At 40.9% G+C, this 12876-nt stretch overlaps 1 protein-coding gene across 1 annotated transcript; it reads left to right on the top strand.

Annotated features, from left to right (window-relative positions):
• Positions 1 to 2957: 2957 nt before the first annotated feature.
• LOC138190603 (uncharacterized) lies at positions 2958 to 6462 on the top strand. The gene is made up of 5 exons (XM_069134351.1): positions 2958 to 4004; positions 4152 to 4394; positions 4685 to 5183; positions 5980 to 6213; positions 6326 to 6462. Exons 1-5 carry the CDS (start codon positions 2958 to 2960, stop codon positions 6460 to 6462), a joined length of 2160 nt encoding a protein of 719 aa, XP_068990452.1.
• The last annotated feature ends 6414 nt before the right edge of the window (positions 6463 to 12876 follow it).

Raw genomic sequence — 12876 nt, 5'->3', positions numbered from 1 at the left:
ATCTGGCATTTGCCCACAGTCTCAAGGTAAACCACAGAAAACCTTGAGCAGATAGTTGAGCGTTAAATTGAATTTCAAAATTTATGTGCCTTGTTTTATAAAGGTAAGTGTTAAGGGTGAGTTGGTGAGTTCTTCATGAGATTCCTTGGCCGAAGACACGAGACAGACCGAAGGGCAGGAGACAGAAGGGATCCCAGAGGAAGAGATTTTCTTTCAAAGTTCTTGCGGGGATCAAGACAAGGACAGGTGAACCGACCCGAGGTTTCCTCCGGACACAGCACTCCCTAGAGTTGGGAGGACAAAAGTGAGAGGAAGCGGATGATTCCCAATTCGCTAAGCAAATTTGGGAAAAAAAACGATTGATTGGATTTATAACTCATTCAATAAAAGAAAAGGAACGATCTTATCTGAATATCCGGAGAACCCAGGCTAAGACCGGACAAACAGTACAGCTGGAGGTAACATCGGGAACAGCCAAAGACGGCAAATTCGTCGGGGAAACTCTATAAAAACTCAAAGAAACTGATATATTGGTTAGAAAAAAAAAAGAGAGGATCGACCAAACGCTTACTACTTCATCCAAGCGCAGAACCGAAACACTCTTCAAGCCAAAGAAATCGATGTATCAAAATTTCCCGTATCGAACAACATCGAACTAACCTTAACCTGTCAACGAACTTTCTAACCTTCAGAGAGCTACTGAAACGATGCTCTTGACTGATAAGGAGCTAAGCGATCCAGATGAACGACTTTGGATTTGGTACGAGGGGAACGTCTAATTCTGAAAACAACGTCGTTAATCCGGTCAACAATAAAATAAGGACCTTCCCAATTATTCTGGAGTTTGGGACAACCCTTGTTGTCGACGAGGTTGAAATAACCAAACGGAATCTCCCTTCTCAAATTTTAAATTTCTAGCTCTAATGTCATAACGATCCGCAGTCTTATCGGAGACCATACGAATTCTTTCTCTAGCAAATTCATGAACCTCGTCCAATTTTTGACGGAAAACGGAATTAAAAATCACCTGAGACGAAGCCACGGAAGGATTGACGCCCTTTTCTAAATCTGACGGAAGTGGAAGATCCCGACCCGTCAACATCATAGCTGGAGAAAAACCGGTAGTGTCGTGAATTGCAGAGCGATACGATAAAAGAAATAAGGGAATCCACTCATCCCAATCTTTCTGATCCTGATCAACGAAAGAAGAAAGATAACGAACAAGCGTCCTATTCAATCTTTCTACCATTCCATTAGACTGCGGATGCAAAGCGGTGGTACGAGTTTTTCTAATCCCTAAAATTTGAAGGAACTCCTTCATCAATATCATTTACAGACTTTCATTATTTTTTACTTTCGTTAAATTCTTATACCTCATTCAATTTTTCGCGCTTTGCAGGGAGCAGGGGGGCAGCAATCTTCTGTATCCTAGGGCAGCCAAGGTATCAAATCCGCCCCTGGTTTTCCTTCATTTTGCTTCATCTTTGGCGTCCATCCAGATTGACCAGATGCAAAGATGAGAGGATATGTCATAGGGTCGACATGTTTACACAGAGTTACTATACTTATAGAAACGTCAATTTTAGAATATACACAATATTACACATATATCTCTTTGTACTGGAGGATCTCCATCTTCAGCAATAAACACCACCGCCACTTCATTATATGACATGTTGGTATGTTGAAACGATTTTCATCAACTTTGTCATCTCTCTTCAACCACATTCTCACTTCACACGCTGGGCAACCGGTTGTATTCGACAACAATCTTTCTTTTTCTTCCACCTCGTACTTACATCATATAAAACGCCTTCGCATATGGATTGACCGTTCGTATAATATTATCTAATACGCTTAATAAGTCTGGCAAGCAATCGCTATTGCTGGGATGCTGCATACGTATTCTAGTAGCGATTTCGTTATCAATAACATATAATTGACCGTATTGACGTGCTTCATTGACATCTGGATAAAGCGCATATGAAGGATTCTCCGTCGACTCGGCCACTTTTTTTTCGACCATCTCAGATCTGCCCCATAATTGGTTATATCAAAGTACTACTAAAAGGTACTCTATGTGAATTTTTTCAGATTCTTTAATTCATTATTTGAGAAATTGTCGTTTTTTTCAAATGAATATATCTCGGAAACTTGAAGTAAGTGAAAAAAAATAACTCTACATAAAAGTTGTAGTTCTTTCTTAGCTTTCGAGAGGAATTTTTGAAAAAGTTTTTACGTTCCGGTAACGCTGATTTTTTACCAAAAAAGCAAGAAATTTTTTTTTTTATTCAAAAAGGACCCTTTTTTCGCTGAAAAAATTACAGAGTCTTCCAATATATGTGACAATATCGCCAAAAAATCGCCTGAGTAGCACGGATCTCGGTTCTAGGGTAAAAAAAATGAAGCCACACAAATTCGGTCGAGGTTCCGGTATAAAAAAATTAATTTTTTTACCCTTTATTTTTTTTACCCTAGAACCGATATCCATGCCACTCTGGCGATTTTTTGGCGATATTGTCACACATATTGGAAGACTCTTACTACTGTATAATTCAGAAATAAAATGTTTAGTATTACAAAACTGACGTGAATTAGTTTTTCCCAAATATTGTAGTTCCACTTCGTCTTCTATAAAATCTGGATTTTCTAACACCCTTCCATCAGATATCACAGAAGGAATAATTCTCCTTTTTTTTTTTGTCAGAAGTAACATCAGGCCTTCTGTCCTATTACTGTAGTATAGGCGTGTGAGCAACGAGTGTCTGTGTACGTATTCCCATCTCACACTCGTGAGGTGGGGATAAGCTCCAAGATTGAACGCCGGTATCAGATTCGAAATAAAGCTTTCGCTACGTAAACACTGTGTTAACTTTCTTACCTGTTTACCACAAACACTACAGTGGAGACGAGTTTGACGAAACCAGGCTACAAAAGTAAAATGAGACAAGCAACAGATGTCGGAAAACCGGGGTACCGCGTGGATACAAGCGTTGAATAAACAGGAAATTATCGACGAGCTAGGAAGGAGAGGGTTAGAAGCTAGTGAAGAATTCAAATTGGAAGACTTACGGCGAGTGTTAAGGAAAGACTGCAAAAGTAAGGCGAAGGGGAAAGAAATCGCAGATGTAAAAGGAAATGAGTCTGAGCTAAGTGACGGTAGTGAAGTGAACGAAGTAAAGAGCCGAATAGAGGAAACGGGAGGAAGAAAGATCGCAATAGAATATACTGCAAAACTCTATTTTAAATGCGGAACGGACGACTGGGAAGACTTCGTGAAACGTATCGAGCTATATTTCGAAGCAAATGACATTGATGACGAAGGAAAACAAAAGTCGATTTTTCTAACAAAAATCGATGCGGAAACGTACAGTGTTGTCCGAAAAGTATGCGCGCCAAAGAAGCCGAAGGAAACCGATCTAAACGATATTATAACGAAAATGGGAAATTACCTAAAGCCAAACGTGAATGAAACAGTGCTGAGACAACAATTTCAAGAAAGAAGACAAAAAGAAAATGAATCAGCGGCTCAGTACATAGCTGGCTTGCGCAGTTTAGCAAGGAATTGTAAATTCAAAGACGAGAACGAAGCCCTGCGGGACCAACTCATCACAGGAATCCGAAACAAGGCAATAAAAGTCGCGTTATTCAAAATCGAAAATCTGACGCTCGATGTCGCAATCAAAACAGCGACAGCGATCTTGGGGGCAAACAAGGCTGCCGAGACATTGGAGCCACAGACCGTGGAGAAGGACAGCAGCGAGCGAAACGATGACTTCGACGCTCACCGCATACAGTTTCGAGGCAGGAACATGACAGAAAGGAGAACGAGATTTACACCGCGGGCAGGCCGAACGGAGCGACAACAGAGTACGAGTCGAACACGCTGCTCATGCTGCGGGAAGCCGAACCACTACAGACGAAACTGCTGGCATCTAAACAAACAGTGCGAGACTTTCGGAAAGACCGGGTATCTACAGGCGGTATGTAAAGGGGCCAAGCCGGTAAAGAAAAAAAAAACAAATGGCGAAGAACGTCGATACCGTGAACGCGGAGACGGACGTAACCGAAACAGAAAGCGATTCAGAGAGCGTCGCCGACTTATTTTCAATAACGTTTAGGAATAATAAAATTCTCAAATCGAACCGCAGTGTTTGGGAATAAGAATTGAAAATAAACAGTTGGAAATGGAAATAGATGACGGGTCGGCGGTCTCGATAATCAGCGAAATAGATAGGGAAAAGTACTTTCCGCGACTAGAATTGGAGGAGGCTAAAGTCACGCTGAGCTATTATAGTGGGGAAAAACGTAAACCGTTGGGAATTTTACGCGGTATCAAAATCGAATATGGCGCGATTGCGACGAAAACAAATTGTACGTCGTCGGGAAAACGGGTAAACCACTTATAGGACGCGACTGGTTACACGTATTAGGCTTGTGGCCTCTAGAAGTCTAACAAAAAAAGAGCGCGATACAAAAAATCAAAGCAAATTCGGAGCGAGTCAAAACGTTAACAGAAGAAGAAAAAACGGTACGAGACGAACGAAAAAAAATCGTTAAAAAATATCATAAGTTTTTTTCCCCGGGGCTCGATACTTATAATAAATCGAAATTTGTGATTAAAACGCGAGCAAATGCGGTACCAATCTATCATAAAGCAGGGTCAATACCTTTCGCGTTAAAGGAAAAAGTTTCGCCGGAAATCGATCGACTCGTTACGGAAAAAATCTTATGGCCAGTAGAAGTGAGCGATCGGGGTACACCCGTCGTACCGACAATCAAACCGGATGGGACCGTAAGGTTATGCGGCGATTACAAGGTCACAGTAAACCCGAACATAGCTATCGACAGATGCCCCTTGCCCAAGGTGGAGCATCTAATAGCTAGTTTACAGAGGGGGAAATTCTTTACGAAAATTGATCTAAAAGAAGCGTACGCGCAAGTACCGCTAAGCGAGGACTCGAAAAAGTATTTGACGATAAATACGCATAAGGGTCTCTATCAATATAACAAATTAGCATATGAAATAGCGTCGGCGCCCGGATACTTTCAGAGAGAAATGGAAAAAATCCTTGCGAAAATGCGAAACGCAACAGTTTTTTTAGATGATATAATCATAAAAGCGGGAACGATGACGGAAATTGTAAAAAACTCGACAGAGGTCGTCGAGAAATTAACTGAGTGTGAGTTAAAGTTAAAAAAAAGTCGGAGCGTGAGTTTTTTCAGAAAAAAATCACGTACTTAGGTCTACAGATCGACGAACACAGAGTACATACGCTCAAAGACAAGATAGCGGCGATAGTTGAGGCACCCAACCAACAAATGTAGAAGAGCTGCAAGCTTTTCTGGGCATGATTAATTATTACGATAAATTTATCGAGGACCGCACGACGAAATTCCAACCGTTATATGATTGCTTAAAAATGGAACAACTTCACTGGACGGAAGCATGCCAAAGGGCATTTGAAAAGGCAAAAGAAGAATTGCGATCGACAGAAGTATTGATGAACTTCGATCCGGGAAAACGAGTAATTTTAACATGCGACGCCTCAGATTATGGGCTTTCGGCAATACTTTCGCATGCAACTCCCGAAGGTGATCGTCCAATAGCATATGCGTCAAAAGCGTTATCGCCAAGTGAGCGAAATTATGCGCCAATCGATAAGGAAGCACGCGCGATAATTTTCGGGGTAACAAAGTACTATGGCTATTTGTACGGCGGAAAATTCGTACTACGCACCGATCATCAACCGTTAGTTCGAATTTTTGGCGCGAAAAAAGGTATCCCAATCATGGCAGCGCGAAGAGTGCAACGATACGCCGATTTTTTTAACCCGTTCGACTATGACATTGAATATGTGAAATCGAAAGAGAATTGTGCGGATGGGTTGTCAGGATTACCAATGCCCGTAGACGATTATGAGGAAGAGGAGTATACGTATATGAACTTTGTCGAACAAGAATCATTCTCATGTTTAGATCACAAAGTCATCGCAAAAGAGACGAGAAAAGATAGATTATTGTCGCAAATAACGTTATACTTGAGGAACGGCTGGCCAGACGAAAGAATGATCAAAGATGAGGTCAAACAGTTCGCAACGAAGAAAGACGAGTTATACATCGAACAAGATTGCCTGATGTGGGGCTATCGCGTAGTAATTCCGGAAAAACTGAAAACCACGATATTATCGGAGCTGCATGCATCGCATGCAGGTATCGTGAAAATGAAGGCAACGGCTCGATCATTCTTTTGATGGCCGGGTATGGACAAAGAAATTGAAGAAATAGGGAGAACATATCATGAATGCGTCCGAATGCGTCGTAGTCAAAGATAATCCGATTAAAAGCGAATTAAATCCGTGGAAATGGTCGGAGCGACCCTGGCAAAGGGTCCATATGGACTTTACTGGACCGCACAAAGGACAAAATCTCCTATTAATGATAGACGCAAAGACGAAATAGCCAGAAGTTTTCTTTACGAAGTCAACAACGGCTTCAAAAACGGTTGCGGCGTTTCAAGAAGTTTTTTCGCGTTTCGGATTCCCCTTGCAAGTAGTAAACGAAAACGGGCCACAATTGACGAGTGGCATATTAACCGGTTTTCTTAAAAAGTTAGGGATAAAACATACGCTCTCGGCGGTAAAACATCCGGCATCGAACGGCGCAGCGGAAAACTTCGTGAAGACCTCAAAACGGAAACTAAAGATCTTATTGCGAGAAAACAAACCGATAAATTGTACAACGGGCGAAACGCCAGCGAAGTTGATGCTAGGTAGAGAAATTTGAACCAAATTCGACCTCCTACGGCCAGATATCCAAATAAAACAAGGCTTTGAGACCGCGCGACAAGTACGAAATTCAAGAGGGAAGAGAATAGTCGTGTTTAACGACAATGAGAAAGTTTGGGCAAGGAATTTTAGTGCCCACTCACCATCTTGGACGCACGCGGTAATTAATAAGAAATTAGGGCCAGTGACGTATGAAGTCGAATTTGGATCGGGTCAAATCGCTAAGCGACACGTTGATCAGCTGCGAGAGTGCGGTAGAGATAACGAGGTGAGCGTACCGTCATCTGGTACCGGGGGAAAGTGCGAAACCGAGGGGAAAATAACCTTGCGACGATCGCCGAGAATCGCCGAGAAAAAAGCCTCGCGCTACGTGTAGCCGAGCCGTGGAAGATGAGTATGTATGCGAGTATAGTTGTAAAATAGGTTTACTTAATATAGTTTGTAGATTTGGCGGAAGGGAGTGTAGTATAGGCGTGTGAGCAACGAGTGCTCTGTACGTATTCCCACCTCGCACTCGTGAGGTGGGGATAAGTTCCAAGATTGTACATCGGTATCAGAGTCGAAATAAAGCTTTCGCTACGTAAACACTGTGTTAACTCGTTTACCTGTTTCCCACAAACACTACAATTACATTTTCTTTTATTCAAACGAGTCTTCCAAATAGATTCCCTCATTTCCGTTTTATATGTTACAGCGGCCTTGTGTCTGTTAGCCCGTTCTTCCTCAGATTCTTTTGCGCGACTTCTTTTCGTTCTATCTGCATCTTTTTTATGTATCACGGACGTCTTTGTATTTTCCAGATGATTTATGGTTTCTCTTTTTTGTTTCTTTTACATTGCAGCGACTTCGAGTCGGTAAGCCCGTTGTTCTTCAAATTCTTTCGCACGCCTTTTTTTAATTATATCTTACGTTGCGTAACGTAGCCGTCCGTGTATCGTCTGCCTTTCCTATAGATCCTGTGATTTTCTTCGTATTTGCTTGTATACATTGGAAATCAGTCCCAGTATTTGTATTGAGCGATCGATTCGGTTGCTTCTGCTCCTTATTATACATAGCGACGTTCTTTTCGGACAAACCTATTTCTACCACTGATTTACGTACTTGAATATTCGTCTTACCGACTCGCTTCACAACCTTTGCTTAAGTATATTTTCTAAGAATACCTTGTATTTACTTGTTTGTTTTATTTCTGTTTTTGCCTATTAGGATTGATGTGGGAGATCAAAAACATGTATAAATAAGATATAAATAATATAAATAAGGGGACGATGAAGAATTTGAGCCTTTTGTCAAATTAAAAGAAAAAACGTGAAATCGATGGACAGGCTTACAAAACAATATAACGAGAACGATAATAAATATGACATTGACTCTCAATTGAATAAATTAAATATAAATAAAATATAAATGAAATATAAATAACATGTAAATAAAATCGAGATGAAATATAACTAAATATATGAAGAACCTCTTTAAAACCTGTCCATAGTCAAAATAATTAAAATTACACATTCATTCAAACATTCACAAATAAATTAAAATAAAATACGCCGAAATTAACACACGTCAGGTTATAAAATCGTCTGGGATGATGATAAAAAGTTTAATTTTCATAAATAAATTAAAAATCACTCATCTCGTTGTTTATTATCTGGCCGCAGCTCCGTCGTATAATCGTCTCGATGATAGTATTTTATGATGGAGTTGAAGACTACGGTTTTGTGGAAGCCTCCTTCGTGCTGACTCAGCGATGCGCGAAAGTTTTGAAATTGATCATTGTTTCGACTTCGTGTCTTCGTTTTATTGTTTAATCATGAATTACACGTTCTTGTAATTACGGAGACTGACTGGTAATGACGATGTGTTGAAATGGATTAAAAACTGTTATTAAAAATGAGTATAAAATTTTTGCGGGGAATTTAAGATTGGTCGGCTTGGCGTCTTCCCGTAGAATGTTCAAAATGTTCAGCCGTTTCTCCCGCTTGACGCCTGAATCGAGATGGCTGTGTCAAGCAAAACCTCGCGGGCACTTTGAATTTAAAATATCGTTACAACCTATAGAAAAGGTTTTGCACGGCATCGTGCTGTGCGAGGTGACTTGTATCGATGGAAACGGTATTAAACAATTTGAATTGAACATACTGATTAAATGCGGTCTTATCCTTGGAATATCATACTGAACCTCACAAGAATTCACACCATGAACGATAAAAGTTGCAAAAGCTATCGAAAATACACCGCAATCCCAGTAATTATTTTGTTGCTGAACTTTTTCGAACACAACTCGTATATTACCGTAAGGCAACAATCTATGTAAAAATGTCTTATGGTCATCGTGCAATACTCTCTTGTTAGCGCTACCATATACGTGTAATACTTCGGTATCGTAGTAAACACAAATCCAATGCCCCAATTCTCTCATGCCATGAAACAATATTTAAATGCATACTTCATTTTCCGGAACCCTTCGAATTGATTCCGGAATTCATACCAATAAAGTACTCTGCATGATTGTATGCACAGCATTTACAAAACCGTATACATACCATGATTTCCACGTATTTTATTTCTAAATTTTGATTTATTTTTGGTAATCGCACAGGATTTTGAACGCCAGAAGATCTTTTTTGTGTAAATTCTATCACGACTTCTAAAACTTGAGTGAATAACCGGATAATATGCAATACGCGCATATCTTCACTTTGACCCCATCAAATCATGTACGATAATCCGCAAAACTACTGACTATTTTGTAATAACAGACATAACAGATTTTTCTTAAATTATCGATGTGTCTTTCAGTGTATTGTATGGCAACCCATGTGCAAGTGGGCCACTATTTTGACGCTTCTCAATTTTTAACTAAACGAAAGCAGGATCTTTACTGTGTTTACAACACACGACTCATTCGTCTATACGTTATATTACCTACTCATCAACAGAAGTCTCAGTTTCCATATTTACAGACAGATTGTTTCTGAAACGTAGATGTTGCTTTAGTATGACACAATATTCCCGGAATGCGATTTTTGATGATCAGTTTAATTGACTGATTGTGAACATATATTTCCGTTACCCTATCGTAAGTACAGCAGGTCTGCTCTGCTCTGCGAAGTTCACTGGTCAACTGATTGTGAGACTGGAGCTGGTGATATTTGGAAAACATGGTATGATGGAGAGGTAGATGGGTCATAGATCACATACTACGTGCAATAAGGATCTATACTACATTCCTAAGCATAGATCATTGAAACGCCTTCTTTTTCCTTTCCTGAAGAATTTTCAAGGATTTCTCAAACCACAACAACAATTTTAACAAAACATCAAGCTTTAATAATTTACTACCATACGTAAGATAATATCGGTTTTTACAAACTAAGCTCGCTCGGGGTCAGCTGCCTAGTGAAGCTGGTTTTTGTGCTCGTGCGCTCGTTGCGCTCGCTTACTCGTTGCCAGTGTTTTACCAGATGATACAAGATTTACCGGATACCTCACGCCCTCGCTGCTTGAGGATTGTTCAATGGGTAGTGAATGTTGGTCTGCTAGTCCGTGAAGTCGAGTTTCACCAGGTAGCAGACCTCGAGTGCAGTAACTACGGAGCGCTAGTCCTGGAGGCCGAGTTTCAGCAGGTAGTGGACCTGGAGCGCAGGATCAACGAGATAGAGAACTGGGTACTCGAATTCTGTAGAGCGCGATTTTCATACGTCCTCCCTACTGCGCGACTGTTTCCGGACTGAGGAGTTCGGCTAGCTGATTTTCGTCGTCGACGATTACTATAGATCAATGACGTCAAGAGAGAAAAAATTTTGGGTGACGTCACTTTCTGAACATCCGAACATTCGAACATCCAAAATTTGGTTTCGAACTTTAATACTATATATGATATGATGATAATTGGTATTAATGGTTTTGAAGGTTTTGCAGTCACTGGTTTTATGGATCATTGCAGCAGTGCATCTAGCTTGACATGATATCAGTCATACCGTGTGTCCATGAGGAAAGTGCGCACCTTATGTGCGAGCGTTAACTCGTTCGAATTTTATTGGCTGACAGTTACCGTCTGTTTAAGCCGCCGGCGCAATACCAATCGCAACTGTCAGAAAATGTCCCTAGGAGCCCACCGTTACCTGTGAGCAACTCCTGTCGGTGTTGTTACGAAAAACAGTTCGTCGATTCAGAGCTGATCCGAAGTAAAATAAATCAGATGTGTCGGACACCCGCCACTGGCAAGCCGGCGAAAAACCATTATAATATTTCCTTTTCTCCATTTCTGTCTTTTAACAACTATTGCCCTTTACAGTTAACTTTCGCGTGTCCAGGCCTCGCCGCGCTAGCCGAGAGCCAAGGGTTTGACCGTGCCGGGAATTTCCCTACATGTGGCATTTATGGCGCGACGCGACCCTTGGCCTCGACTCGGGGGCGAGCCTGCATTTTTTTCCTCATCTGTAACCAGTCTTCGCCGTGCTCTTTGCGTACACGCATCTACCAACTAGCTTCGTCTTTTTCCCTGTTTTCGCATTTCTATTATACCATCCAATTCTTGTAACTCGATTTCTCTCATAATAAACAGTTTGTCAATACCATATCACTATCAACCACAATCTCTGGCGTCATCCGTTTCCTAACCTCCCGACTGCACCACATCAGACACACGTTAATCGTGTCAATCAAATCGTCTGATTCCTTCTACGGTCAATTTATTACTGTAATCCGAAAATCATTATTTACAAAATATTTTACCAAGACTTGGTGCTTTCCTTGCGGACTCGGAAGTCATGTTATGTATATCATATATATAGATGTAGTCTTACGCGTAGGGTTATCCAGGTTCGAGGTAAGTGGAGCTTGAATGGGTGTAGTTTAGTCATGGGCTGCTATTCGTTGGTTGTATTTTTATGTCTAAGGGAGGAAAGGCTGACGACCGCGGTCTTGCCCGGTTAAGGTATACTTGTAGTTTGAATTGGATTCGTCATGGCGGTATATACACGTGTTTTTAATGGCGCGTTTTGAAGGGTGAACGTATGATCAGAGGTTATTACGACTTCCCTGCGAATTCCGGTAATTCTGGAAATTGCGTGGTGGCGTGTTTCATTTTTTTCATATTGTAGATTGTTATTTTAAAGTCGTTTAGCAATACTCATTCAATCACCTGCTTTGCAGTGTTGGAATCTAGTTGATCCAATCTGCAGCCTATTCTTGGCATTGCTATCTCGTTAATTCTGAGCATGGAGCATTTATGATAAAGGGTTTTCAATGCATCTTGCAAGTCGTCGTACGTTGGTTTGTCGCTGCTCTTTCTTTTATTAGTTATTAAATAGAATATCAAGCGTTGTCGCCATTGCAATCCAAGTGCGCTGCCTACTTCAGGATTTTGTTCTTTCAGTTGATTTATGGAACCGAATGATGTTTGAATTGTAGGGCTATTCCAGCGTTCATTCCGAGGTCTTTGGCGACACAATGTGCTAGCGGGGTGTGAAGTGGGGCGTCAAATAGGTTGGCTGTTATTTCTTGTATTTCCATTCTGTCGTCTCGCTCCTGCCTTTGTTCTTTTCGACGTTGGTCTGCGAATGGTATGGTGATCGGCGGTTGTCCTAATATTAGTAAATCGTTTTCCAGGTCTATTTTTGCGTCCATTTTGTCTAGGAAGTTTAATCCGAGGACTAAAGGCTGGGATAGGTCTTTCATCACCACTACGTCTTGTTGCAGTCTCATTCCGGCGACGTGCGTGTTTATTATTACTCTTTCTATTGATTATTGAAGACCCCGATTTGTGCTTTTACCATCATTATAGGCCTAGAATTTTTACGGGGTCGGCGATGAATGTTATTCTGAATACATTAACAATGTGTTTCCAGGGAATTGTATAGATTCCTACTTTAGTTTCTGATATGAATAGTGGTGTTATTTTAAACTGTGTGATAAGAGTCTTGAGTTCGTGGATAGCGGATTATAATTGCTCGCTCACATCTCCTTCTGCTGATAAGATTATTCCAAATTGTTTTCTTGAATCCCTGTTCTTAAACCATGTTTCTCCTCCCTTTGCGTTAATATTTCCTAGTTTTATAGCTCTGCCGCAGGCTGCGAGTGA

The sequence above is a fragment of the Neodiprion pinetum genome, chromosome 3, assembly GCF_021155775.2.
Source record: "Neodiprion pinetum isolate iyNeoPine1 chromosome 3, iyNeoPine1.2, whole genome shotgun sequence".
NCBI lineage: Eukaryota > Metazoa > Arthropoda > Insecta > Hymenoptera > Diprionidae > Neodiprion > Neodiprion pinetum.
Note: the sequence above shows the minus strand (reverse complement) of the source record. Positions and strands in the feature narration are given on the sequence as shown.

Bases quoted from the DNA above. Each gene is read 5' to 3' on its own strand.
- LOC138190603 (XM_069134351.1), top strand. From the start codon at position 2,958: ATGTCGGAAAACCGGGGTACCGCGTGGATACAAGCGTTGAATAAACAG. The intron at 5,184-5,979 runs GTGAGTTAAAGT...TCTCATGTTTAG, and splicing joins CGTCGAGAAATTAACTGAGT to ATCACAAAGTCATCGCAAAA. The intron at 6,214-6,325 runs GTATCGTGAAAA...AATGCGTCGTAG, and splicing joins GCTGCATGCATCGCATGCAG to TCAAAGATAATCCGATTAAA.